This window comes from Garra rufa, chromosome 4, assembly GCF_049309525.1.
Source record: "Garra rufa chromosome 4, GarRuf1.0, whole genome shotgun sequence".
Taxonomy (NCBI): domain Eukaryota; kingdom Metazoa; phylum Chordata; class Actinopteri; order Cypriniformes; family Cyprinidae; genus Garra; species Garra rufa.
Window position 1 is genome coordinate 36,300,072 of NC_133364.1, and position 27,602 is coordinate 36,327,673.

At 39.1% G+C, this 27,602-nt stretch overlaps 1 protein-coding gene across 1 annotated transcript; it reads left to right on the forward strand.

Moving 5' to 3' along the window:
• Positions 1–20,324: 20,324 nt before the first annotated feature.
• On the forward strand, positions 20,325–21,349 carry LOC141333983 (macrophage mannose receptor 1-like). The gene is made up of 3 exons (XM_073839136.1): positions 20,325–20,361; positions 20,452–20,823; positions 20,988–21,349. Exons 1-3 carry the CDS (start codon positions 20,325–20,327, stop codon positions 21,347–21,349), a joined length of 771 nt encoding a protein of 256 aa, XP_073695237.1.
• The last annotated feature ends 6,253 nt before the right edge of the window (positions 21,350–27,602 follow it).

Consider the following 27,602-nt stretch of genomic DNA (forward strand, 5'->3'; position numbering starts at 1 on the left):
ACACTGCATCTTTTCTTTCAATTATTTTTCTCAATTATAATTCCGATGTTAATAAATGCAATATGGATCGTTTATTTTATTTGTGTTAGAAAAAAATAAGAAGATGCAAATAAATAGAACATGACGATAGGGGATCAAACAAACTAGTCTGTCCATAAAATGATGTTAGTAATACAATTTGCATGTTAATATAAAGATCGCGGCATTACATTTACAGTGGATTTGTTCATGTTGTGTCTTTTCTTTTGCGCATAGTTTGCAGTGTTGAGCAATTACAACCAATCGCACATTTCTGTGAAGATAGGAGGGCAATGTCCAATTAGCAAAAGTGGCTGACTTCAACAGAACATGCATGCATCTTGGTGCTTTAGTAAAAATTCATATTTTGCAAATAAAGTGGTAAAAAAATTTTTTTGTGCAAACAAAGAAGTAACATGACTTCATAAAATTGAGGTTAAATCACTGGAGTCACATAAACTACTTTAATTATGTCTTTACTGTCTTTCTGGGCCTTGAAAGTGGTTGTTGAGTATGCTGTCTACTAATCCAAATGTTTTTCATCTTTTTTCTTGTTTTGTTTTGCAGATGCTGTCAAAAAACACCATGAAAAGGCCTCTTCTGGACAGTTGGGCCAGGCAATTAATTCTAAGTTAGCAGAACTGAGGTTTCAGAACAGGAAAAAAGAAATATAGCTCTGTAAATTTTTTTCCTATGTGGTTTTATAGTGAGGTTTTTAATTTAAGTAAAATTAATCCTGTGGTAAACATAACTTGATACATGAATGTTTTGTTCTACAACTTAAACTACACACACTCACCCCCCAAACTGCCTAGATATCCAATATTTATTAAAAGTACAGTTTAAAATAAATGAATAAATTAACTGTCTCAAAATTTGCATTTCTTATATGGGTGTGTGTACTTTGTTATAGAACAAAGTACTATGAAGCTGTGTTTAGCATAGGCTATATTTTATTTATAAATTAATAAAATAAAACCCCATAAGAAAATCTTGGAAGGAAGCAGTGACAATTTGTCTGTTTTTCTCTGATGTCATCCCTGCACCACTCTATATTTGTTGTAAGATTGAGTAATGTGTGCATGTGCCGTTAATATTGACCATTTTCACTTTGTATTAGTATTTTCTGTAAATATGAATAAAACCATTAATATTTTGTGTAAAAGGTATTTCTCTCCTGATTGTATTTCTCATTTGCAAGCAAATTTATATAATGTCCACAAGATTGACATTTTTTAGTTTTTAATATTCTCTGAGAACATGTTAAGGTTAATTTACTTATGTAAAAAGGAGTATTATTTTAATACATTTGAATATTTGTGACCCTGGAGAACAAAACCAGTATACTTGTAGCAATAGCCAACAATACATTGTATGGGTCAAATTTATTGATTCTCCTATTTGCTAAAAATCACTGGGATATTAAGCAAAGATGTCCCATGAAAATATTTTGCAAATTTTATCTACCGCAAATATATAAAAGCTTAATTTTTGATTAGCAATATGCATTGCTAAGAACTTAATTTGAATAATTTGATCTCACATTTTTTTTAATCCTCAGATTCCAGATATTTAAATAGTTGTATCTTGACCAAATTTTGTCCTAACAAACCATATATCAATGGAAATATTGTTTATTCAGCTTTCAGATTATGTATACATTTCAATTTCAAAAAATTGCCCCTTATGACTGGTTTTGTGGTCTATATGTTTACAATTGATATACATTTGCAAAAGTATAATATATTTACAGATAAAGAAATTAATATATGAACATATATTTCACATTAATATATTTACATACACTATTTATATATAAAGGAAATATATATGTAAATATTAAGGAAATAAATATATGTAAATATTTATAATTAAAATAAATTTACATACACTAATATTTGAGCACATTTACATATAAAGCAAATAAATATATTTAAATATTTATAACACAATATATTTACATATATGTGAAAAATATTAAAAAGGGGCCAAAATCAAATATTTAAATATGTTTTTGCCATATATTCAAAAATATGCTTACATATAAGTATAAGGACTATTTTCTTCTATTAAGTTTTAATGCATTTAAATACATGGAAATGTATTTATTGTACATATATTTCAATCTATGTGACCTCCGTATGGGAGTCCAGCAGCACCCACTGTGGCGTATTGTTGCGTACTGGGATGTAGATTGTTTAGTCATAAAAATAAAGAGAAAATATAATTTCACTAATTTTCACAGGACAAAGAACTCCAGAAAATATGTATTAAAGTGCGACGGGACATAGGACCTAACTTTCAGGTAACAATATTGCATTTATTTAAGAAAATGACTGTGGAAACTAGCCGGTTGGCTAATTGCTCATTTATAATGTGAGCATGTTTATCTTCCTTTAAACGTTTACACAGAGCTAAAATGTTATGTTTTACTACAACAACTAAACTAAATATCTCAATTTTGTATAGATTACGAAGAACACAAGTGTGCTCAACATTTTACTCAGGATTGTTTTTCAAAAACACTGACTGGAATTAGGAAGCTCCGTCTGTGTTTACCTGAACTCAAAGACCTCACGAAAAGAAAACTGATCGTAAATGAAAATGAAAAAGATATTATTTTTAAATGATGTTTTAAAAATTAACATGCTTAATAGTTTGTGTTAAGAGCCTGCAGTTAGATCGTAAGCCTCTTTCAGACAACATGTTAAGTCTTACAAAAAACAGTGGGTAGAAAGTTTATTTTTATGCAAAGCGATCAAAAGATAACATTTATTAATTAGTTTGCCGTGTAGAGTTTGAGGTCAACCCCTTTTAAAATCGCAAAATGATATTCAGAACATTACTTTTTGTTTCTGTTTTGCTTTAGACAAGGAAAACGTCATGTTTATCATAATAAAGGTCGGTAAGACGCTTATGACCTAGCTGCAGACTCTTAACACAAACCATTAAGCATTTTAATCTATATAACATCATTTGAAAAACTCTGTATAAGTGTTTAAAGGAAGATAAACATGCTCACATTAGAAATTAGCAGTCTTTCCACAGTCATTTTCTTAAAAAAAATGCAATATTGTTACCTGAAAGTTAGGCTATATGTCCTGTCAAACAATCCACGTTTTCTGGAGTTCTTTGTCCTGTGGAAAAATGTGAAATGACGTATTATTTTACGGTTATACAATCTACGTCCCGGTACGCAACAATATGCCACAGTGGGCGCTGCAGGACTGCTATCCCTCACAGCCTCGTTTTCGATTCAAAATGGCAGCTGGCTGAAGAAGGCGTATTCGAGCTGGAGTCTGATGATGAAACGGTTGAAGTGGCTGATCGCCAAGAAACTGACACCGTATCTACATCGAATGCAAGTGACATGACGCGACAAAATACAATAGAACCTGCTATGCTGTCTACACTGGATGCAGCGCGACACGACACTGCAAGTCCCTAAACTGAAAGTGCTGGCAATTTGCTTATGTAAGCGAACCGGGCACACCTCTGTTGTAAACCTCAACATTATTATAGAGGATGGCTCAAGACTTTTCACAGTGTAATGCCTTGTCGTGAGCCATCCTTTATCATTACTCCAACTCATAAGACAGACAGTCAAGCTGCATCAAATGATACATTTTAGACGACAGTGAGCCCACAGCTGAACAACATAACTATAGAAGCATCAGTCAGCCAGTTAGCAAGACACCTGCAGCAAGACACAACATAACATTCGTATTTTGAACGATTGCTAGAAAATACAATCATCAATTATTTATCATACTTACAGGTTGAGGAGCAAGCCTCTGATACACTGGCCACTGATCCATCTTTTAAGAGCGAGCGTTTGCTGAATCCCGCGTTGTACTCCCTGAGTTTGTAAAAGCAGTTGTCAGTAAAATGACGAGAACACAAGATTGGAATTGTACAGCTGAGGTGTTGTTGAAAAAAATGAATATTAAACACTGATTCTTTGTAGATCAGATCTTTTGGAAGTGATGATAAAACAAATTTACTCTCACAGCGTAGAATAAAGTGTCTTCTTGACATGATGTTAACCACATGGAAATGTTACTGTATTTGTGGGCGGCAAGTTTTTTGTGATGTAGAATGTGGGCGGACATTCGTGACATGTGGCCATAACAGAAAAAGATTTGAATTCCTGATGACTCGTTTAAGCAATAGTGAGCCAACTCTTTATTTTTTTGATAAACAATAACTTTATTTATTCCCAGAATTTATTTGTTCCCTGAATGTTCCCAAGAATGTTCCCTGTTGGTTAGCCAGGAACGTTTTCTTAAGTTTTCTCTTCAGGTTAGGGGAACATCCTGGGAACTTTAAGAAAACTTTCCTGGCTAACCAATAGGAACGTTCTATTTATTTTCCTAGAAGGTTCCCTGAAAGTTCTCTGAAGGTTCCCAGAATGTTCTTCTAACCTCTTCACCCCAATACCGCTTCTGTACGTCAAATCTCCCTTAAATAATATTTATTCTCGTATATGTATATTAATTATAAGTAATTATCCATTAAAGAGATCAATCAATGAATGTGTCAGGATTGTGTCTTGTTCTGTTTTCCATGTGTTTTTCCCCTGTGTTTATAGTGTATTTGGTTTATTCCATTTGCTCCCCCTTTTGATTGTAACAAGGACTCTGGGAAGCGTGTAAGATCCAAATGCGAGCTTTATTGAGCAGATCGTTGTCAAGACAGGCAGGGTCGATCTCCAAACAAACAGTAACACGAAGGCAAGACAAAAGCGTAATCCAGTAATCAGGCAGAATGTCAAAATCCAGTGAGCAGTCCGAAAGTAACAAATAAACAAGGCTATGAAACTAAGACAAACTATGGCAATGGCAAAATAACTATGATTATGACAATGAAACAAAACCGTGGAAAAATAACAAAACAGGGCAATGAAACAGGAGAACCGCTTAGTAGAGCCTGCACAGCAAAACAATACTTTGCAAGGTCTGTTTGGTGTAGGGTAGGGTTGTGCCGATAGACGATAATATCGTGTATCGACGATAGTTAGAGATATCGCCTGTTGCTGATGCCTTTGACGATAGTTAGACGATTATTATTATTATCCGTCAACAAAGAACTTAACTTTAGCAATGCAGCACAGAGAGTCTGTTCTAGGATGCTTCAGAAACTTGCCGCGGTATAAACACACGCATAGAGAGGCCACAGCGCCTTAACGCATCTCGTGCAGTGAGAATGGGAGATTTTCATCATACAGTACGGTGGTAGATTCACTGATTCTAAAGGGAGTGTTATATTATATTTGCATTGCAGTCATTAGGATAACAGAGGTAGTAAAACCTGGTTCAGGCTGAATTAATTACGATGTATCATAATCAGTCTGTATATAGTAAACATAAACATTCATCTCAGTAACGTCTATAGGCGTTAATTAGAATTACGATGCGATCAAATGGCGCTAAACATACGCACGTGAATTACACGCGCATCACTTCTCCGCATTCAATATGAACTGAACTACAACATCACCCTCATGATAACGGTCAGACATACAGCGGTAACATTATAGCAATATGACGGGTAAAGAAAGATTCATTCATTTACATTCTGGCACGCACATTTACAACTCACTCACTGACAATAGCAGAGAATGAAACCGAAAGTAACTTGAACAACTCCGGCAGATCTACAGTCAGCGCTCTGTACACGCACAACTTAATCATATGTCAAGAGAAAAGTCTACCTTTACAAAACGAATAAGGAATTTAGTACATAGATAATTAATTAAATTAGCACGATAGTATCGTGTATCGGCGATCTCTCAGGCTGACGATAGGGCGATATGAAAATTGAGCATATCGCCCAACACTAGTGTAGGGCTCCTTAAATGGCCACCAAACAGGAAGTTACCCATGAGGCAGCAGAGGGAGCGAGAACAGTCAGTGCATGGGTGAGGGCTCCCTCTGCTAGCTTGGCATTACATTGGTTCATGTTCATTTGGTTTAGTCATGCCCATATTTGTACTTCCCACTGTTATCTTGTTTAGCCACTCCCCTGTTTCCGTGTATAAATAGTTCCTTGTTCCACACTCCCTTTGTCCGATGTTAACGTCTCATGGTGGTTGTCTGCTCCTCGGGTTTTGTTTTCAAGTTTTCTACATGTTTTTTATTCCTTGTCTTTTGTTTTGCTTGTTTAATAATAAATCAGTGTTTTGTTTATACTAACGTTTTCCTTGTGTTTCCCTGTCTCTCCCTCACCTGTGACAGAATGTTAGTCAGTAAATTGAAATGACCGTTAATTTTTAAATTACGCGAGCGCACGGCTTTGTGTGAAAAACAGGGCGCATGCTGGCGAAGAGCGTGCAGATCAGAGGCGTGCAGTAAAGAAATAAATCTAGTGTTTATTATATGATTTTCAGACTATGATTAACCTTTGCTTATTTTTAGCTATAAAATTGTAATTATATTATAAGTCTATACTATGCTATTCCGCTGCAGTCTATAGAGAGTAAGGAAGCTCTTGGATTTCATAACAAATATCTTAATTTGTGTTCTGAAAATGAATGAAGGTTTTACGGGTTTGGACCAACATGAGGGTGAAAATTAATGACAGAAGTTTCATTTTTGGGTGAATTATCCATTTAAGGTTAAGGTCTACAAATGATCAAACATGCACTTAAATATTTTGTATCATAATTCAACAGCAATGCACATTTGTCTGAGACTGTCTCAAACTCTGCCTCCACTTTACTGATGTATGTGTATTTTAGCATGCCATGTTCAACAATTATACTGCAATGTATATACCATTTCACCATGATTTTGTGAAGACACAATAGGGATGAGAACGGAGACTGAGATGAAAACCAGGGTGAAGGTGAAAACCAAAGAGTTTTATTGACAAGGTTGGTACAGAAAGGACCGACTCACTGGCACGAAAACAGTCCAGCGATCTGGTTGAAGGTTTACTGCATGTTCGGTCTTTTTACAGCGCTTCAAGATTTAGTTTCAATTTTGATCTGGCTCCATACTAATCTGACTCCAATTTTTAATTGATCATTAAATTTAGACTGTATTTCCAATCAAAAGGTTATCATAAATATAGACTATGAATTAATTCGGGAATTTGATTATTCTAGACATTCCATCTTTTCAATTATCTGTTCATCAGGGACCCAATGTCGCTTTTATGTCTCACGTCGGCCTTTACGTGGATCATACGTCACAAAATCGCCAGTCTGATAATTAATCAGAGGTTGTGGGAGACTAATGCACTCTTGACCAGCCGCCTACTGCTTGCTTCGTACAAAAGTGTAGTTTACTTAGTCTTTCCCATGCTCAACTTGTTAACTTCAGTGATAAGCAGAAATCAGGAGGTCTTCAGAGGATGTGCCTACTGCTTCATCCGTTCCCGCGCCTCCAGTTTGTCTAATCCTGGTCTTATTTTGTGGTAACATCGGCCTCCATGATTTAATAGTTATAATGATTTCAGGACGTATCAGAATAGCAAAATTTAACATTTTATTTGTCAGGTAAAAATGTATCATGCCAATTACACAATTAAACAATGAGAATCCAATTCAGTTTCAATTTAGATACATACATAACCTCAGTAACTCAAAGAAGTATCTAAGAGTGAAAAAGCATTCCTGACTATCAGAGAGACACACTGCAGCATGGGAGACTTGGAGGTTTAGCTCCAGAGACTCTTGCATACAGTGGGGTTCATTTGGCTACAAAATCCCCTCGTACTGTTTCACCACTTGCCTTATATACCAGACCAACACAAACATATCTTCTAATCAGTTGTAAAAATACAAAGACCTTTTGGTCTTTCAGGAGTTCTCGCAACCCCAGGCTCGCACCTGGTTGGGGGTTCACATTTGCCCCTAAAGGGAGAACACACCCAATGGCAACAAACCCAATTCTATGGAAGTTTTCAATCTTTCTTACAGTATATGTGACTGCTATGAAATTGAGACCATTTTACCAAACACACAGAGACCATTAAAATGATATCAAACATGAAGGAGAAAAACAATATATTCACAAGATATAACATGTGGATGATCTTACTGATTTCCAGCAAAAGCTTTTGGGAAGAAAGGTGAGAGAGTGGGAGAAGAGAGGGGGGTAGGTCAGGGTGGGGTTGTTTGCTTTCTCTTTGAAGATCGATTCTCCTGATTCCAGTAGTTTTATTGCTTTATTGCATGGCAGCTGTTTTGAGTTCCTGTGTTTTAATTCCATGAGGAGATAATTTCACTCCTTACAGACCTTCCCTGGCCCCTTGGGACAAACTCTGAGCAGCTCCTGAGGGGCCAAAATCAGATTATCTCTGAATGAGACTACTGCCAAAGTCTTTGATGGGTAGGCAGTATTAGTTGATAAGTGCAGGAAAAGAGTGGTCATCTGCACTGGCTGTACTGGTAATCAGTCTGTAGAAATTACTGTCGTATCACGTTCGCTGAGTAGATCACACCTGAGTTGAAATTGTCCTTCTGTTCTGAAGAAGCATTTGTGTCCAGTGCCATCCTCCCCAGGATGTTTACATGACCTGCTACGAATCCTTTTGTTGCCTTTAGGTAGAAGATGTAGTTTGCAGGGTCTGTCACATCTCCATAGGTGAAGGAATTATTTAACTGGTGGTGCTCCAATGTATGAGAGGCAGCTAAACAACTTCTGAGTGACCATGCAACACTTTAACACTGATGACTTTGGTGATATTGTGGAATGAAAGAAGGGTTATGAGATAAACAAGAAATTCATGTCAAAAGTGCGAGTGGTAAATAAGGTCTCCATCTCTTAGAGTCAAATATTTAGCAAACAGGTCTCATTTGGTTGCCAAATTGTTTATGTAATGTAATTTTGGATTTAGGTACTTGGTCTGGATAAATTAAGGAAAGTAGCAAAACCAATATAACCGGTATGTTTACCAGTGGTATACATAATCAAAATATGTCACATAATTAAACATGAAAATACACAATTTCATAATTACAATCATAAAATTGTCTGTTACTTGTTCTACAATAAATTCCTTGATGCAGACCTATGGTTTTTATCAAGTCAGTTCAAGAATGACATTTAAAGAAACAAAGATTTCAAATCTGCTGTATAGCTTTTCAATCATTCTTTGTGAATTTAATGTGCAGGCTTAAGTCACACTTTATAAGACAGGTTGGTTGGAAATTGTATAATTGATTTATTTTTATAAATTTGTATTGTCATTAGACATATGCTGTAAACTAGTGGGCCCCCTAGTTTGCAACAATGCCAATGACTGGACATAAACATTTTGTCCTAAGAGACCAGTTGGATTGATGAATAGGTCTCATTTGAATTTTCAAGTAGAATTTGAATTCTACTTCTGCATTTAGATAAAATTTATGTGTGACTGCAGCCATGCATGTCCTATACACATTACCGTACTTACATATAAGTTCATTAGACCATTACATTTGCAAGACTTTAAGATCGCAAAAATGTTTGCTATTATTGAAATGAAATTATAAAAAATAATTTCCTTTGACCTATATGTATGCAGTCAATAATGTGTGATAGATTAAAATGAGTAATTTAGACCTGGATATCCTTTTGAATTATGCCAGGTAAGGATGTAGTGTGGTCATTGTAATGAAGTGTGTTTGTATGTTTGCGTTTAGGAGATGGGTTGAGTCTAGTCTATTATAATCTGTGTTGTATAATTTGGTTCCAATGCTACATTGGGAGGTCATGTAACTACTTGCGGAGTGTTATGAGTGTGAATGACCCCTTGAAGTATCTCTACCCCCATCTCCTTGTTGTGTGTGTAAGTTGGTGTAGGTGGGACCAGACATCCTTGTGGAATTTGTTCCTCAGAACTGGCAGCAGTCAGTCTGAAAGGTAAAAGACAGAGAGGAAAACAGTTTAATCTTGGACCTTTTCACAAATTGTTTGGAAAATGGTGGATCTTACTTTTCCTGGGATGGTCAAAGCCACAACTTTGTTACAGGTGGTTGTAATCTAGGATTGCATACCATCCGCACAAAATTTGTTTTTGTTTACAAAGACCTGTATCATTATTATGATCATACTTTTGTAATGAAAAGGTCAAGATAAACCAAGTGTCAATGGTCAGCTCAAAGAGCTAGTGTTTTAACACAATCTAAGCATAGTATACCTTGAGCTGTTTTCACAGTCTGCTGTTTTGCATGAATTTTGTCACCCATATCTGCTGGGAAAATCTCTTCAAATGATACTGTTTGCACTAGTCAGATCTGTGATCATGGCATAAGTTTGCCAGTTTAGGTGCTGTACTGTTAGCTTAGTAATTGTGATTTTCTTACACTATTCATACCTTGACCATTTCCATCTCTGTATTCAGTAGAGATTTGTAAGTCCCTGCCTGATTTTATCCCCTGATTTTAATGTTACACACAACTTTAATCACATGTCGAAGTAAAATGAGCTCTATGATCAGATTCTGAGTTAGCACTCCCCCAGAGAGGGGTGGGTCAGTTTGCAAACTTGTACCTTCCCTTGTTACTGGGTTGCATGTCGACAGAATCAAATTTAAATTATCTTATGGCCTTGGATGAATTTGGCCTATTCAAGATATTCCAATCAGATTGATCATTTTATCTGGTAAAGCTTAGGTTATGTTAACTTTTCTTCATTGAAGATTTTTGCATAAATAGAAGATCAAGAAGTTCTTTCTCACTTGTTTGATCATTCTTCCTTTCACTTTTCTTTCTTACCCATTCCTGCTTAAACCACCTTCCCTTGATACCTTTTCCTAGCACTAGTAGTGCTTCCAACTTCTTACATACATGTACATTCTTCCTACATTCTGATAATTTCTCTCATTCTTCTATAACTTTCTTTCTCTTCTAAAGCAATGCTGAATCATCATGAGACTAGAGGCCATGCTTGGCCATTGTAATATAGTATATTATAAGATTGTTTTAATATGGGTTATATTACATTAAAATAGTATTAATTTAAATACTTTTATCACTGGTCTCTGGAGGGGCTCCTGATCAACTTGTTCAGATTATTTAATTATTATCTCACTAATCTTTTTTAAGATGCGTCTTTGATTTGGACCTGTGACCACAGCAGTTCCAGCATGAGCATCATGTGCACAGCAACAAGCCAAACTGGAACCCAGTTATAGATTTCGTTGTCATGGACATTAATGTTCTGCAAGCACATACTGAAATCATGAGTCAAATCATTGCTCAATCTAAAAATTTTGGGCAGCGCTTTACAACAAGGTTCATTAGTTCCATTAACATGAACCAAGAAAACAATACTTAAACAGCTTTTATTAATCCTAATTCATGCTAATTTCAGCACTCACTAATGCATCATTAAAAACACAGGTTGTGTTTGTTAGCATTAGTTAATGCCCTATGGACCAACATGAGCAAACAATGAACAACGACAAAATTCCCAACAATTCCCCTTAACTGTATTCTTGTTGAACACAGACTAAAAGATACCATAAGAAGTGTGTTGTTCATTGCTTATTCAAATTAGCCACTACACTAACCAATATCAATAAATGACTATTGTTGTAAAGTAAAGTGTTGCCAATCTCTGTGACTACAATCTGGGATTGGTCAAATTTTTCTTTTAGTTTTGAGCTGTGCTGTAACTAACTGTATCCTTTTAGGAATCTCTTTGAGTGTGAGAAAGTTTGGGGGTTGGGCAAACCCTGAGCAAATGCAGATTACATTTCTGTTGATTACATCATTGAATGATTAGATCAGTGTTCTAGATTCAGAGGTCTATTCATGTTTGTCTGTCTACTTAAAGACAAAGACTCATACAAACTTGAGGTAATTTTGTCAACTCTAAATTAAAACCAAGCTATAAACTATAGTTATTTAGACTGAACTTTAAAATCCGCTGTTCGGAAAATATTTTCATTGTTAGGACAATTGTGAGATCACACTGTGGCCACATGGCAATTCTATGCTCCTACACATGGATCACTGCAGCTATATTGAAAATAGCAGAGTTTACCAATTAGGAGACAAACAAATTCATTATAGACACACATTCAACTTGAAATTGCTATACAATTCCAGTTATTCTATTTTTAAACAGGACACCTGGTCTAGTATGCATGTAGCATCTACAACCTTTACCTAAGTGTTTTACACACTTACAGTAAAGCAGTCATGTTTTTAAAGAATAAACTCGACTAGCCTATGTGTACATTTAGTAGCACAAACAACTATGATGTGTGGTCTATACACACAATGTGTTTAACACAATTACAAACTTGAAAATACAAGCAGGATCATTTTGTCAGATTAGAGTTTCTTTTCAAATCCTCTAAGCTTTAATTTTATTGCCCTGTCCTGCCCAACTTCACTTTCACAAAAGGATTTTAGAGAGAACTTGTACATAACTGTTTGCCTTTCCAATGTTGCTCAGTTAATGTAGCCACTAAACAATGGTGACAGGAGATTGTTCATTTCAGAATTTAGATTCTAATTTACAGCCCTCTGTTGAGTACCAGAATAAATGTGGATGATGTTATTCCATTTTAAAATTTTCTTCTCTTACGAGATTCTGATTTTGGCTCAAGAGACTTCATTCTTTATCTACTCTGCTGCTATCATGTCTCTGTTAGTTCATGTGGTTTCGTCTAATTCTTAAACACCACCGGATTTCTACGTCTCCGGTCTAATTTATGAGTATTCCGACTCATTCTACAAATGTGTATATATCGGGTGCGTCTAGGCTTTCCCTCAACACTTCTAAAAAGGTAAATAAGAAATGACTTACCGCAGCAGATGAAGAAAGGGGAAGGAGAAGCTCAAACCTCTTTCCGGAGCACATTCGAATGTTGCGCTGAAAAACCCTCGCCTCATAACGGGAGATCACTAGGGAATGTCACCAACTGAAAGGACCGACTCACTGGCACGAAAACAGTCCAGCGATCTGGTTGAAGGTTTACTGCATGTTCGGTCTTTTTACAGCGCTTCAAGATTTAGTTTCAATTTTGATCTGGCTCCATACTAATCTGACTCCAATTTTTAATTGATCATTAAATTTAGACTGTATTTCCAATCAAAAGGTTATCATAAATATAGACTATGAATTAATTCGGGAATTTGATTATTCTAGACATTCCATCTTTTCAATTATCTGTTCATCAGGGACCCAATGTCGCTTTTATGTCTCACGTCGGCCTTTACGTGGATCATACGTCACAAAATCGCCAGTCTGATAATTAATCAGAGGTTGTGGGAGACTAATGCACTCTTGACCAGCCGCCTACTGCTTGCTTCGTACAAAAGTGTAGTTTACTTAGTCTTTCCCATGCTCAACTTGTTAACTTCAGTGATAAGCAGAAATCAGGAGGTCTTCAGAGGATGTGCCTACTGCTTCATCCGTTCCCGCGCCTCCAGTTTGTCTAATCCTGGTCTTATTTTGTGGTAACATCGGCCTCCATGATTTAATAGTTATAATGATTTCAGGACGTATCAGAATAGCAAAATTTAACATTTTATTTGTCAGGTAAAAATGTATCATGCCAATTACACAATTAAACAATGAGAATCCAATTCAGTTTCAATTTAGATACATACATAACCTCAGTAACTCAAAGAAGTATCTAAGAGTGAAAAAGCATTCCTGACTATCAGAGAGACACACTGCAGCATGGGAGACTTGGAGGTTTAGCTCCAGAGACTCTTGCATACAGTGGGGTTCATTTGGCTACAAAATCCCCTCGTACTGTTTCACCACTTGCCTTATATACCAGACCAACACAAACATATCTTCTAATCAGTTGTAAAAATACAAAGACCTTTTGGTCTTTCAGGAGTTCTCGCAACCCCAGGCTCGCACCTGGTTGGGGGTTCACATTTGCCCCTAAAGGGAGAACACACCCAATGGCAACAAACCCAATTCTATGGAAGTTTTCAATCTTTCTTACAGTATATGTGACTGCTATGAAATTGAGACCATTTTACCAAACACACAGAGACCATTAAAATGATATCAAACATGAAGGAGAAAAACAATATATTCACAAGATATAACATGTGGATGATCTTACTGATTTCCAGCAAAAGCTTTTGGGAAGAAAGGTGAGAGAGTGGGAGAAGAGAGGGGGGTAGGTCAGGGTGGGGTTGTTTGCTTTCTCTTTGAAGATCGATTCTCCTGATTACAGTAGTTTTATTGCTTTATTGCATGGCAGCTGTTTTGAGTTCCTGTGTTTTAATTCCATGAGGAGATAATTTCACTCCTTACAGTACATTGAAGTACAAGGAAGTATTGAGCAGTAATGATGCTTAAGTCCATTGTAGGGTATTTGTGTAGATAGAGTCCAATGGGTGATGATTTGGGAATGTCCTGGAGATTAGTTTGATGGCCAGAAGTTCACGGTTTCCAACGTTGTAGTTTTGCTTCAGCGGAGACAGCTTACATGAATAGTAGTCAAAGGGAGGAGGAGAGGAGGCTCACCGACTGCTTGGGACCACTCCTACTCCTGTGGTGGAGTCGTCAACTCCAACTGGGAAGGGAAGTTCAGGGTCCGGATGGTGTAGTAAAGGAGCGGTGCTGAATATGGTTTTAAGTTGTTGGAATGCTTTGTGGGCCGCGAGGTTCCAGGAGAGGTGTTTGGGTTTACCCTGCAGGATGGAGGTAAGCGGAGCTGTGATCTTACTGTAGTTCTGGATGAAACATCGGTAGAAATTTGAAAAACCTAGAAAACGTTGGAGTTCTTTCACAGTACCGGGTGTGAGCCAATCCTGTATGGCCTGAACCTTCCCCTGGTCCATCTGCACACCCTCTTCACTCAAAATATATCCAAGTAACTGGGCAGAGTGTTGATGGAACTCACACTTCTCCAATTTGAGGTAGAGCTGGTGTTCTTGGAGATTCATTAGGACCTACTGGACGTGCTGGCTATGTTCGGCCTTGTTCCGCGAGTAAATCAAGATGTCATCTATGTAGACCACAACAAAACGATGGAGATACTCCCGGAACACCTCATTCATAAATGTTTGGAAGACGGCAAGACTTATCCGGTATGCATAGTGTCCGGTAGGTGTTATGAAGGCCGTCTTCCACTCATCTCCAGCTCGGATTTGTATGAGGTTGTAAGCACTCCGCAGGTCCAACTTGGAGAAAATATTTGCCCTCTGGAGTTCTTCAAGGGCAGCAGGGACCAGAGGAAGTGGGTAGAGTTGTTGGATGATCTGAGAGTTGAGCTGGCGATAATTGATGCACGGCTCCAGCCTTGATTTGCACATAATGATTTCCATTGCAGTATTGGTTCTGATGGTTCCATTAAAAAAACAATAGAAACTATCACAGAAATCCTAATGGTATCCACTACAAATACCATTACAAACCATCAACTTTTAACCAATAAAACCATTACCAAATGGTTTCCATTACATAGTGTGTTTTGGGCATATTTAACTGTTTTTTTTTTCAGCAGGGTAATCAGCAAGTTCTTGTGAAAGCCAGAAAATGCACATTCATATTTCTTTATTTTTAAATAAAGATGTTAAAATGTTCACTTTTTGTGTTTATTTATCTCTGGGTTAAGTAGCAAGAGATTAATCATATTTGTGGTGTTAATTTCATGTGCATGGTCGATGGATTTACTTTGGAAAAACACAACCTTTATCAAAATATACTGTATGTTCTTGAGGGTGTTTCCTTCAACAATAAGTACAAAAACCAATGTATAATTGTGATATTAACTGTGATTGTGACCAGCAGGTATTAATGACTGCCTGTGCACCTGACTGCAATGGAAACCATTAAATATGTGCAGATCAAACCAGTACAAATCTAATGAAAACCATTAAAAATGTGCAAATCAACACCAATACAAATCTCTAATGGAAACCAATACAAATCACTCAATTTTAATCTAATATGTCCCAAAACACACTACGTAATAGAAACTATTTGGTAATGGTTTTATTGGTTAAAAGTTGATGGTTTGTAATGGTATTTGTAGTGGATACCTTTAAAATTTCTGTGATGGTTTCTATTGTTTTTTAATGGAACCATCAGAACCAATACAAAACTGCAATGGAAACCATTATGTACACATCAAGACCAATACAAATTTGTAATGGAAACCTATAAAAACCAATAAATCCTATTTAAGATTGGTCAATTGACATGCTCAAATCTGATTGGCTAAAGAGTATGAGTCTTAAAGGAACACTCCATTTTTGGAAATAGCCTCATTCTCCATAATTAATTTACTTGCACAACATTCTCTAGTTTTGGTACAAATTTTATACTTAAGTATGTAAAACAAATCAATGATATTGAAGGTTGCAACACAATTACTGTTGCTGTTTGTCAGTCTGATTTAGATATAGAATAGAACTTTTAGAATTGTTAATTTTGTATCCAGAAATATTTCCAAATGTACTGATAAGATCTAATAAAGCAGGTATTGATGTATCAAGTTGCTTTAGGAAAAGAATGACATCATCAGCGATTAACGCAATTTTATGTTCTATCTCTCCAATCTTAATACTTGTTAATTCCACATGTTTTTTTTACTGCTATTGCAAAAGGCTCAATGGAGATGGCAAAAAGTAGAGGAGAAAGGGGACAACCTTGTCTACATCCTCTTAATACACTAAATGGTTTTGAAACAATATTATTTGTCAACAATTCTGCTGTAGAACTATGATAAAGTAATCTAACCCACCTACAATACCTTTCACCAAAACCAGATCTAACCAACACTTCAAACAAATAAGACCATTCAACCCGATCGAAGGTCTTTTCGGCGTCCAATGATAGTAGGGCAGTATCTTGTTCACCCCTCTGTTCATAAAGAATATTTAGGACTCTTCGAACATTGTGAAATCCCTGCCTACGCTGTATAAAACCATTTTGATCCTCTCCTATTAAATTTGGTTATGTACCTTCTAACCTCTTAGCTAGAACTTTACTTAATATTTTTGCGTCTGAATTTAACAAGCTAATTGGCGGCATATTTTCAGACTTTGTGTTTGTTTTTCCTGGTTTCGGCAATAATGTAATTGAAGCTCCTCTCATTGATGTAGGCAAAAGATCTTGAAGCTATGCCTCTTCTATCATTTCCATAAAAGGAGTAAGCAACTTTTCTTTAAACGTCTTATACATTTCTATAGGAAGCCCATCTGGACCCGCAGCTTTTCCTGATTTCATCGAGTCGATGGCTTCTGCAATTTCTTGTAATGTGAAGTCTTCATCTAATTCATTTTTTTTTCTTTAACTGAAATCTGAGGTATATTTACACTATCTAAAAATTGCTTCTGGATATCTACATTTAGTGAGCATTCTGAACTATACAATTTTTCATAATAAGTTCTAAATGCTTCATTGATCTCTCCTGGCTCAACTATATGTCCAGTTGAACTCTCAATTGTTGTGATTGTATACTCTGTTTGTTGTTGTCGAATTTGCCAAGCAAGTAACCGTCCTGTTTTATCTCCATATTCATAAAAATTTAGTTTCAACCTTAGAACTTTTGACGCTGCTCTACTTGCTGACAATTCATTATATCGGGACCTAAGTAATAAAAGTTTCTCTTTTGCTTCTGCTGTATCTATGGTTTTCTGGAAAATATTATTTTCTAGTTTTTTTAATTTGATCTTCTAATTGTTTCATTTCTTGTCTAGATTTTCTAGCATTTGAACTACAAAACCCAATTATATGTCCTCGAATAAAAGCTTTGAATGCTTCCCATCTAATACAAGCAGATGTTTCAACTTATTAATTTCAAAATACAAATCAATTTGTTTGCCCACATATTCTACAAACTCTGAATCATTAAGCCATCCGATCTGAAAACGCCATCAAGGGGGATTTTTTAAAATAAATTTTGTAGTTTTGTATGATAAAGATACTGCAGCATGGTCAGATATGACTATACTGTAATAACTACAGTCTGTTATATTGTTAAGCAATTGTGTGGAAATTAGGTAGTAATCAATACGTGAATGTGTTTGATGCATACCAGAATAACAGGAATATGATACTGCTGCAGGATTAAGATCCCTCCAAACATATAATGAATTAAGGTCATAAATTCCAGTATCACCTGGCTTTAGTATGCATTTTATCAATCCCTGTTGAACGATCTTTAGTAGGATCTAGTACACAATTCATATCCCCTGCAATAAAATAGTATCCAGGCAAATTAGCAATTAACAAAAACAATCATTAAAAATGTAGGATTGTCATCATTTGGACCATAAATGTTAATTACATTTATCTTTTCTGACAAAAATGTACATTGTAAGACAATATATCTTCCTAGTGTCTCCTTAGTTACTTTCTGAACCTGTATTGGGATTGATTTATGAATTAAAGTCATTACTCCTCTTGCATTAGAAGTGTGACAAGCAGCAAATACCTGACCTTGCCATCTCCGACGAATCCTAATCGTTTCACTTTTTACCATGTGAGTTTCCTGAAGAAATACTACTTGTGCTTGTAATTGTTTGATCCTATCCAGTACCTGCTTTATTTTTTTTAATATTGCCCAATCCTCTTCAATTCCAAGTTACAAATTTCACATTTCCTGTCTCCCCATGATCTGTTACATTTCCTATTAAGAGGTATTTTGCCTTTTACAAACTCAACAATCTTAAATACTGAGAAGCAAAAAATGAAAATATAAACAATAATGAACAACACTCCTATTCTTAAAGAAAATTCAACATCAACCCCGATTTCCCCAGTAGTGTCCATACTACTGCTTTTAACCCACCACCCCTTTCTCTCCGTATATGGTGCTGATTGGTCCACAAACCCGTGAGGAACTATCAGGTACTTCTGTCTATATTTGTCACAAACAACCCTATTTGTAACATTATTCTTACATATTATATCAAACTATAAACACACTTTTTCCACATTTCCAGAGAACAATAACACCTGAATACCTTTGATTATTATTTTACAAATTAGTCTCCATTAATCACTATCGAGTCTTCACACCAAAAAGAGGATAACGTTCATGGTATATGATCTGAATTATTTTACACAATTATTTTACATTCAGGATTTAAGTAGTCCAATTGGATTGAGCCCACCTTTATTCTGTGTCTAATTCTTCAATGAAGCTTTCGACTGCCTCGGGTGTGTCAAACACCCTTGATTTCTCCTGGTGAGTAAGAAGTAGATGGGCGGGATATATGATCCTGTGTTTACCGATTCCTCTCTCTCGCAGCTTCTGTCTCACTCCATTACATGCTCTTTGTTTCCTGTGAACTTCAAACGAAACATCTCGGAAGAAAGCGAAGAGTGTGCTCCTTGAATGAAATCACCCCCTTGGACCTGGCCGCTCTAAGCACCTGTTCTTTTTGCTTGAAGTTTAGGAACTTAATTATTAGTGTTCTTGGTAGTGTAATGGCAACCCGTCTTCTGTTCCGAGCATCCATGTTTCGTTGTGGGCCGACTATATGTGCGTGCTCTATAACTAATGATGTACTCGAGTCCATTTCCAATATTTTTGGAATCCAGGCCGCCAAAAACGCACATGCATCGCCTCCCTCTTCCCGCTCTGGCAAACCCACCAGCCTCAGGTTGTTCCGTCTGTTTCTGTTTTCCATGTCGTCCACCTTGTCAGTCAGTTTCTTAACTTGTGATCATACATAAACTCTGCAGGACTGAGTTTAGACACCCTGACAAATATGTGAATTTGAATCATGTATAGTCACCGAAAGTCCTCGCATGCCTGTGCATCATTGAAAATAGAGAGAGGTCCAAGTAGCAAGCATGTTTTGTAACACCAGTGAAATGTACTGTTATAATGTTGACTGAGTTGACGTCACATGAAGAGGAAGTAAAATAATGTGTATGCTCTCTGTGTCTATTGTTTCCATAATGTTGTCTTTGATTTGCATGTTTTATTACACAGTGTGCAAACAGGAACATACAGACCCTCCAGTCACATTCAAATAAACACACTTCTGGAGAATTACAACAACAGAGCAACACTGAGAGAGAGAGAAAAAAACACACAAGGTAGATAATGAAAAGAGCTTTTGTTTAGAGTAATAAACAAATGATGTGACGCTGAATGAGGGATAAGAGCAGATATAAGAATCATGTTACAGCTGCAGACAGAAACATCAGACTCAGGACAGAGAGACACAACCTCTGAAGTAAGAACAACTCACATCTTCATTCTTTAACTAGAATTAGACTTTTGACATGTTAATATTGTCTTAATCATTGTGAATGGTGCATTTATCTTCCTGTTAAGATGGATTTTTAAGTATCGCTGAAATCATGTTTTACATCAAAATGAGTCTATAAACACTTGAAATCTGAGTTTATCTGTACTTTACCTCCACAGAAATGGACCAAACTCTGTTGTTCATTCTTCTTCTCACTGGTGAGTGTGTTTGTGGTTTTATTTATGGTTTCTAGTTTCTAGGTTTGATCCTGATATGAAAAGCATTAAAGCAAAGCCTCTCTTTCACAGCTCTCTGCTCCGTATCTGAATGTGTTCAGCATCAGTTTCAATTTATAAATGAGAACAAGAACTGGGCTGAAGCTCAGAGATACTGCAGAGAGAAATACTCAGATCTGGCCACCGTTGACAACACGAATGACATGAACGAGCTGAAGAAGAGTGTGAATAATGGAAGTGTTGAGTTACTCTGGATCGGTCTGTTCAGAGTCAGAGACTCATGGCAGTGGTCAGATCAGAGTAACTCCTCATTCAGATACTGGTACGCTGGTGAACCTAATAATGTTAGCCCTGGTGAAAACTGTGCAGCTGTCAAACTGAACACTCAGGGACAATGGCATGACAACTTTTGCACCAACAAATTTCCTTTTGTGTGTCATGAAGGTGAGTAGATCCTCACAAAACACACACAATCCATCATCACCTCCAGATCTCTTAAAGTTCACGCTACATGTCTGACACGACAAATTCATCCACAGTGTTTGTTCTGCATGTTGTTTTTGATCAGTCTCTCTCTAGTTTCTGCTTGTGGTTTGTTTTGTGTCCAGATAAACTGATTGTGGTCAAAGAGAATCTGACGTGGTCTGAAGCTCTGAGATACTGCAGACAGAATCATGTGGATCTGGTGTCGGTTCATTCAGAAGAGATTCAGCGGCGTGTGATGAACGTGGTTAAACGGGCGTCTACTGCGGCGGTGTGGTTGGGTTTACACAACTACTGCATCATGAACATGTGGCTCTGGGTGAGTGGAGAGATGGTGTGCTATCACAACTGGGCTCCAGGGAACGGAACCACACAGGAAAACTGCAGCCTCGAGAACAGAAAAGGAGCAGTTCAGTCTGGAGGAGATCAGCGCTGGATCAGCCTTCCTGAATCTCACAAACTCAACTTCATCTGCAGCAGATATTAAGAGTGAGGAACACACTCATGTGTTTACTTACATTAATGGTTTTCATAGGCTACTTCATTAGTTTTCTGATTTACTTTTATGTTTGAGTTGTTCTTTAGTAAGTTCTGGGTGAATCTGCTCATGGGGTTTTAAAAGTGGCAAGTGTGTTCTATTACGTTTGCGTCTTTTAAGAAATTTGTTGTACACAGAGACCCGTTTCTAAAAGGATGTTATGTTAACCTTGAAATAAGGGAAACTCTGGGTTCTCAAAAAAAAAAAAAAAACACCAACAACAAAAAAAACAACAACAACACGGCGTCAAAGAAACATATAGCATTATAAATATTACATAATATATATATAACAATATATGTAATATATACATAATATATAATATAACATATATGTAAACACAATAACTTATCTTAATGAAATATACATAAACAAACACAGTGTTTTTTTTGTTCTCACCATGCAAATGTAATATTCTGACATCTATACAATCACACTGTGTTAATTCTAGGAACTAACCAAGTCCCCCCTCGGGCAGTTTTCCTGGTTGCATTTGCATCAGAAGCAGGAACTCTGAAATAATTTTACATTTTCTTGCATCACTGATAGCGCCTATTGAAATATTTTAGAATTAATTCTGAAGTAGGAGCAAAAAAAAAACTAAAACCATTCCTAGTTCCTACTGTCACACCCTCAGCCCCAATCACCGTGATCCATCACCAACCAGCCAATCACCACTGCACCACGCCCGTGAACCATCACCAGAGTTCTAATCACCCACACCTGGAACCGCAATCACCACTCCCTTTATATACTCACCTCTGTCATTCACTCACCGGCTGGAATCGTAGTTACATGGACACCTCTCTTTGGATCCTCTCCTCCTTCTATCGATTCTCCTGTGCTCCTCACGGACAGCATCTGGATCAACCTGTGAAGCATACGTTAACCACTTTAAGGGAAGTGACTGTTACTCTTGCTGGCGATTGCCTATGAACTTGTGTTTACCTTATTGGACTGTGTTTGATGACTCGGATACCGAAGTCTATATTCACCTGTTTGAAGTATGCACGTCTGTTAATAAATACCTTGAAATATACTAACCCTCTCCTTGTGTGTGTGGACGTGACAGGATTCCAGCCCCGAAAAATTACTACAGCTCGCTCATGGAGGCGTCAACGTCATCAGCCACTGCTTCTCCCGATCCATTCGCCGGAATGGTGAATACCCTCCGTCAAGCTCTGCAATCTGTTCCCCTTACGACCAGAGCTAACACCACGACGATCTCCAACACGCCCATCTCTCGCCCCCTGAATTATTCCGGCGATCCAGGCGGATGTGATGGTTTCCTCCTTCAAAGCTCTCTCTACATTGAGGCGAATGCTCACCATTTCCCTAACGAAATCTCCAAAATCTCCTTCATGGTTTCACTTCTCACTGGACCGGCACTTCAATGGGCCAATGCGCTCTGGGAATCAAGGAGTCCAGCGATAGCCTCACACAATGCTTTCACCTCGCACTTCAAGGAAGTGTTCGGAGCCGCTCTCACTCCCCTATCAGTGCACGATGAACTCATCACTCTGCGTCAAGGTACGGCCAGCATACACGAGTACACCTTGCGCTTCCGCTCTCTAGCAGCCCATAGTGGTTGGAATCAGATTGCTCTCCTGGCAGCTTATCGTCAAGGGCTCAAGCCACAAATTCGCAAACATATGGTCATCTATGATGATAATGTACCGCTAGAGACTTTTATAAAGAAAGCTACTGGTGTCTCGCAGCATCTCTCTGCCTGTTCCTCTACATTGTCTGTGGCTAGTTCTCTCCCATGCAGAGCTCCGTCACCCCAACGAGACAGTGAAGAACCCATGATCACCGATTCCTATCATCTGGATCCTGCAGAGCGGAAACGTCGCATTGACAACCGTCTGTGCCTATATTGCGGAGAAGCCTCCCATCTCATCAACGTCTGCCCAGTTCGACCACCTCGTCCAATGGTGAGTACAGTAGCCATTTCTCCTGCCATATCTCACTTACCCCGTATTTCTGCAAACCTAACTGTGGACTCTCGTACTCTCCCCATACATGTCCTTGTGGATTCTGGAGCGGCTGGCAACTTTATCTCCTCACATTTCATTGCCAAGCATCAAATTCCCACCGTTAAAAATGAGATCAAATATCGCATCATTACCATTTAGAACTCACCATTGGGCGACGGTAAAATCTCCCGACGAACCAAAGAGGTACACTAATTTCTCCATATGACCATCGTGAGAAATTAACCCTTCTCGTACTTCCCCGAGCAAATGTGGACGTCATCCTGGGCAGACCGTGGCTAGCAGAACATCAACCTCACATCGACTGGAGCACAGGAGAAATCCTAGGCTGGAGTACAGGATGCCAGAGCCACGGATACCGTTCTCCCTCGTCCGCTTCACAGCAACCTCGTCCCGCTGTTTCCCTCAATGCAACCACCATAGAGAGTCCCAACACTCATTCCACAGTCACCATTCCCACCATCTATCAATCCTTTTCAGACGTCTTCAGCAAGGAACGAGCCACGCAACTACCACCTCACCGGCCCTGGGACTGTAGTATCGACCTACTGCCAGATGCTAAACTACCCCATGGAAAGGTCTATCCTCTTTCTCGTCCTGAGCAGGAGGCCATGAATGACTACATCCAAGAGGCACTCCAACAAGGGTTCATCAGACCTTCCACGTCCCCAGCAGCGTCCAGTTTCTTCTTTGTCCCGAAGAAGGATGGAGGACTCCGACCCTGCATAGACTATCGGGTGCTGAATGAAGCTACGGTAAAGTTTGCCTATCCACTTACACTAGTTCCAGCAGCTCTAGAGGAGTTACGAGAGGCCCGCATCTTTACCAAGCTCGACCTCCGCAGTGCCTACAACCTGATCCGTATCCGAGAAGGGGACGAGTGGAAGACCGCCTTTATTACCCCGACTGGACACTATGAATATCAGGTGATGCCCTACGGCCTGGCCAACAGTCCATCCATATTTCAAAACTTCATGAATGAAATCTTCCGTGATTTCTTCCATCGTTTTACCATCATCTACATTGATGATATCCTGATCTATTCACGAAGCCTAGAAGAACACCACGACCATGTTCGCCAGGTCCTTCAACGTCTCCGTGAATACCAACTCTACCTGAAGCAGGAGAAATGCGAATTCCATCAGCCCACCGTCTCCTTCCTCGGATACGTGATCTCTGCGGAGGGAGTTCGTATGGAGTCTGGTAAGGTAGATGCAGTAACCACCTGGGTGGAACCCAAAACGGTAAAAGAACTCCAACGCTTCTTGGGCTTCGCCAACTTTTACCGCCGCTTTATTAAGAACTATAGTCTCCTCTCAGCACCTCTTACCTCCCTCCTGAAGGGAGGACGTAAGGTACTTCAATGGACCCCTGAAGCTCAACAAGCCTTCGACCACCTTAAGTTCATGTTTACATCAGCGCCTATACTCCAACATCCTGACCCGTCAAAGCCCTTCATAGTGGAAGTGGATGCGGCAGACGTAGGCGTCGGAGCTGTTCTGTCACAATGGTCTGGTGAACCCCAATCCCTCCATCCGTGTGCGTACTACTCCAAAAAACTCACCCCAGCTGAACGGAACTACGGAATAGGTGATCGTGAGTTGCTGGCCATTAAGTTGGCCCTCGAAGAGTGGCGGCACTGGTTAGAGGGAGCCCAATTTCCTTTCACCGTGGTAACCGATCACAAAAACCTCCAGTACCTCCAACAAGCCAAGAGATTAAATGCACGCCAAGCACGCTGGTCACTATTCTTTGCACGCTTCAACTTCCAAATCACCTATCAACCCGGTCACAAGAACACCAAGGCAGACGCATTATCCCGTATGTATTCACCTGATCCTACTGTTGACACACCTAACCCTGTTCTACCGCCATCTGTCTTCCTAGCACCTATCCAATGGCAACTTGATGAGGACATCCGGACCGCCACCTTCGAGGAACCTGCACCTCCTGAACTTCCTCCAGGCCGTACCTATGTCCCTAACAATCATCGGCTTCCGTTACTGGATAGTACGCACACGTCTCCTGGCTCAGGACACCCTGGCAGTAGGCGAACCCTCTCGCTCCTCCAGCAGAAGTATTGGTGGCCCAACATGACCAGGGACGTGGATCGGTACGTCCGGGGGTGCTCGGTCTGCGCCATCAACACCACACCCCGTCGTTTACCTGAAGGAAAACTCCAACCATTGCCCATTCCCCGCCGACCCTGGACCCATCTAGGAGTGGATTTTGCCACAGATCTACCTCCCTCTCGAGGGTACACCACAATTCTTGTGGTTGTTGATCGTTTCTCTAAAGCCTGTAAACTAATCCCTCTCAAGGGTCTTCCCACAGCTCTAGAAACAGCTGAAGCATTGTTCCAGCATGTGTTCCGGAACTTCGGACTTCCTGAGGACATCGTATCCGACAGAGGGCCTCAGTTCATTTCCAGGGTCTGGCGGGCGTTCTTCCAACTGCTAGGCACCACAGTCAGCTTGTCATCTGGATACCACCCTCAAACAAACGGGCAGACCGAGCGGAAGATACAGGAGATCTCCCGTTACCTCCGGACGTACTGCTCCCAACATCAAGACACCTGGAGCCAGTATCTACCGTGGGCTGAGTATGCACAAAATTCCCTCCGTCAGACATCTACTGGTTTAACCCCGTTTCAATGTGTTCTAGGGTACCAACCTGCACTGTTCCCATGGACCGGAGAACCCTCCGAAGTGCCTGCGGTAGATCACTGGTTCCGGGTGAGCGAGAGGGTGTGGGACTCAGCCCATGTCCATCTTCAACGGGCAGTTCGGAGGCACACGGAGTACGCTAATCGCCACAGGTTACCTAATCCTGTTTACCTTCCTGGAGACCAGGTATGGCTCTCTACTCGGGACATCCGCCTCCGGCTGCCCAGTAAGAAGCTGAGGAGGGGGTAATGTCACACCCTCAGCACGTTCCCTCAGCCCCAATCACCGTGATCCATCACCAACCAGCCAATCACCACTGCACCACGCAGTTCTAATCACCCACACCTGGAACCGCAATCACCACTCCCTTTATATACTCACCTCTGTCATTCACTCACCGGCTGGAATCGTAGTTACATGGACACCTCTCTTTGGATCCTCTCCTCCTTCTATCGATTCTCCTGTGCTCCTCACGGACAGCATCTGGATCAACCTGTGAAGCATACGTTAACCACTTTAAGGGAAGTGACTGTTACTCTTGCTGGCGATTGCCTATGAACTTGTGTTTACCTTATTGGACTGTGTTTGATGACTCGGATACCGAAGTCTATATTCACCTGTTTGAAGTATGCACGTCTGTTAATAAATACCTTGAAATATACTTACCCTCTCCTTGTGTGTGTGGACGTGACACCTACAGTGCGAACGTGCCAAAAAAGCAGCTACTTCTGCCAATAGTTCTAGGAACTTTGAAAAAACTAGTGTTTAAGCGCTTAATACTAAATATGTTCCTCCTGTCAAGAAACATCCCGTGCATATCACATGCTCTTGAAATGCTGTAGATCAGTACCTGCTGACGGTGGTCCATCTACATATAAGGATACAGCTTCATGAGATCTGGGGCCTCATGTACAAAGACTTGCGTTGAATTAATACTAAAACATAGCGTACGGACAAAGCTGTAAATGTGCGTACGCAGTAAAAAAATCAGATCTATGAAACACTGCGTACGCGGAATTCCACGCATAATCTCTTTGTACATCCGAATTAACGTGAAATTGAGCGCACATGCACGAGCGCAAAACCCCTCCCTGCCTCCTCCCCCGTATTAATATGGTAATGACTCCACTTTGGCAAAACCAAACGAAAAAGCAAGCAAGAGAAACTTAACAGAATGTGAATTGAAGGTGCTCCTCACCGGTAGACCGGAGAAAAACTGTTATTTGCAAGTTTGTAAAAAAAAATCAATAGAAAAAATAGAGTGGGAGAGTTTAGCTGACGCGGTTAACGCAGTGGGGTCTGAACATCGCACTGTGAACGAATTAAAAAAGAAATGGTCTGATGTAAATATGCAGGTAAGAGGAGAACAGCGGCGACTTAGCCTACGTTTCAGCACATCAGTCAGAGTCATAGAGCGGAAGCAGATGAACGTCTTTGTCTTGTAATGGCAAAATATATTGTTGTTTGAATAAGTTCAACGTTGTCTTAAAGTAGGCCTATGTCTATAAAGGTTCATATAATGCATCACCACACGGTGTGATG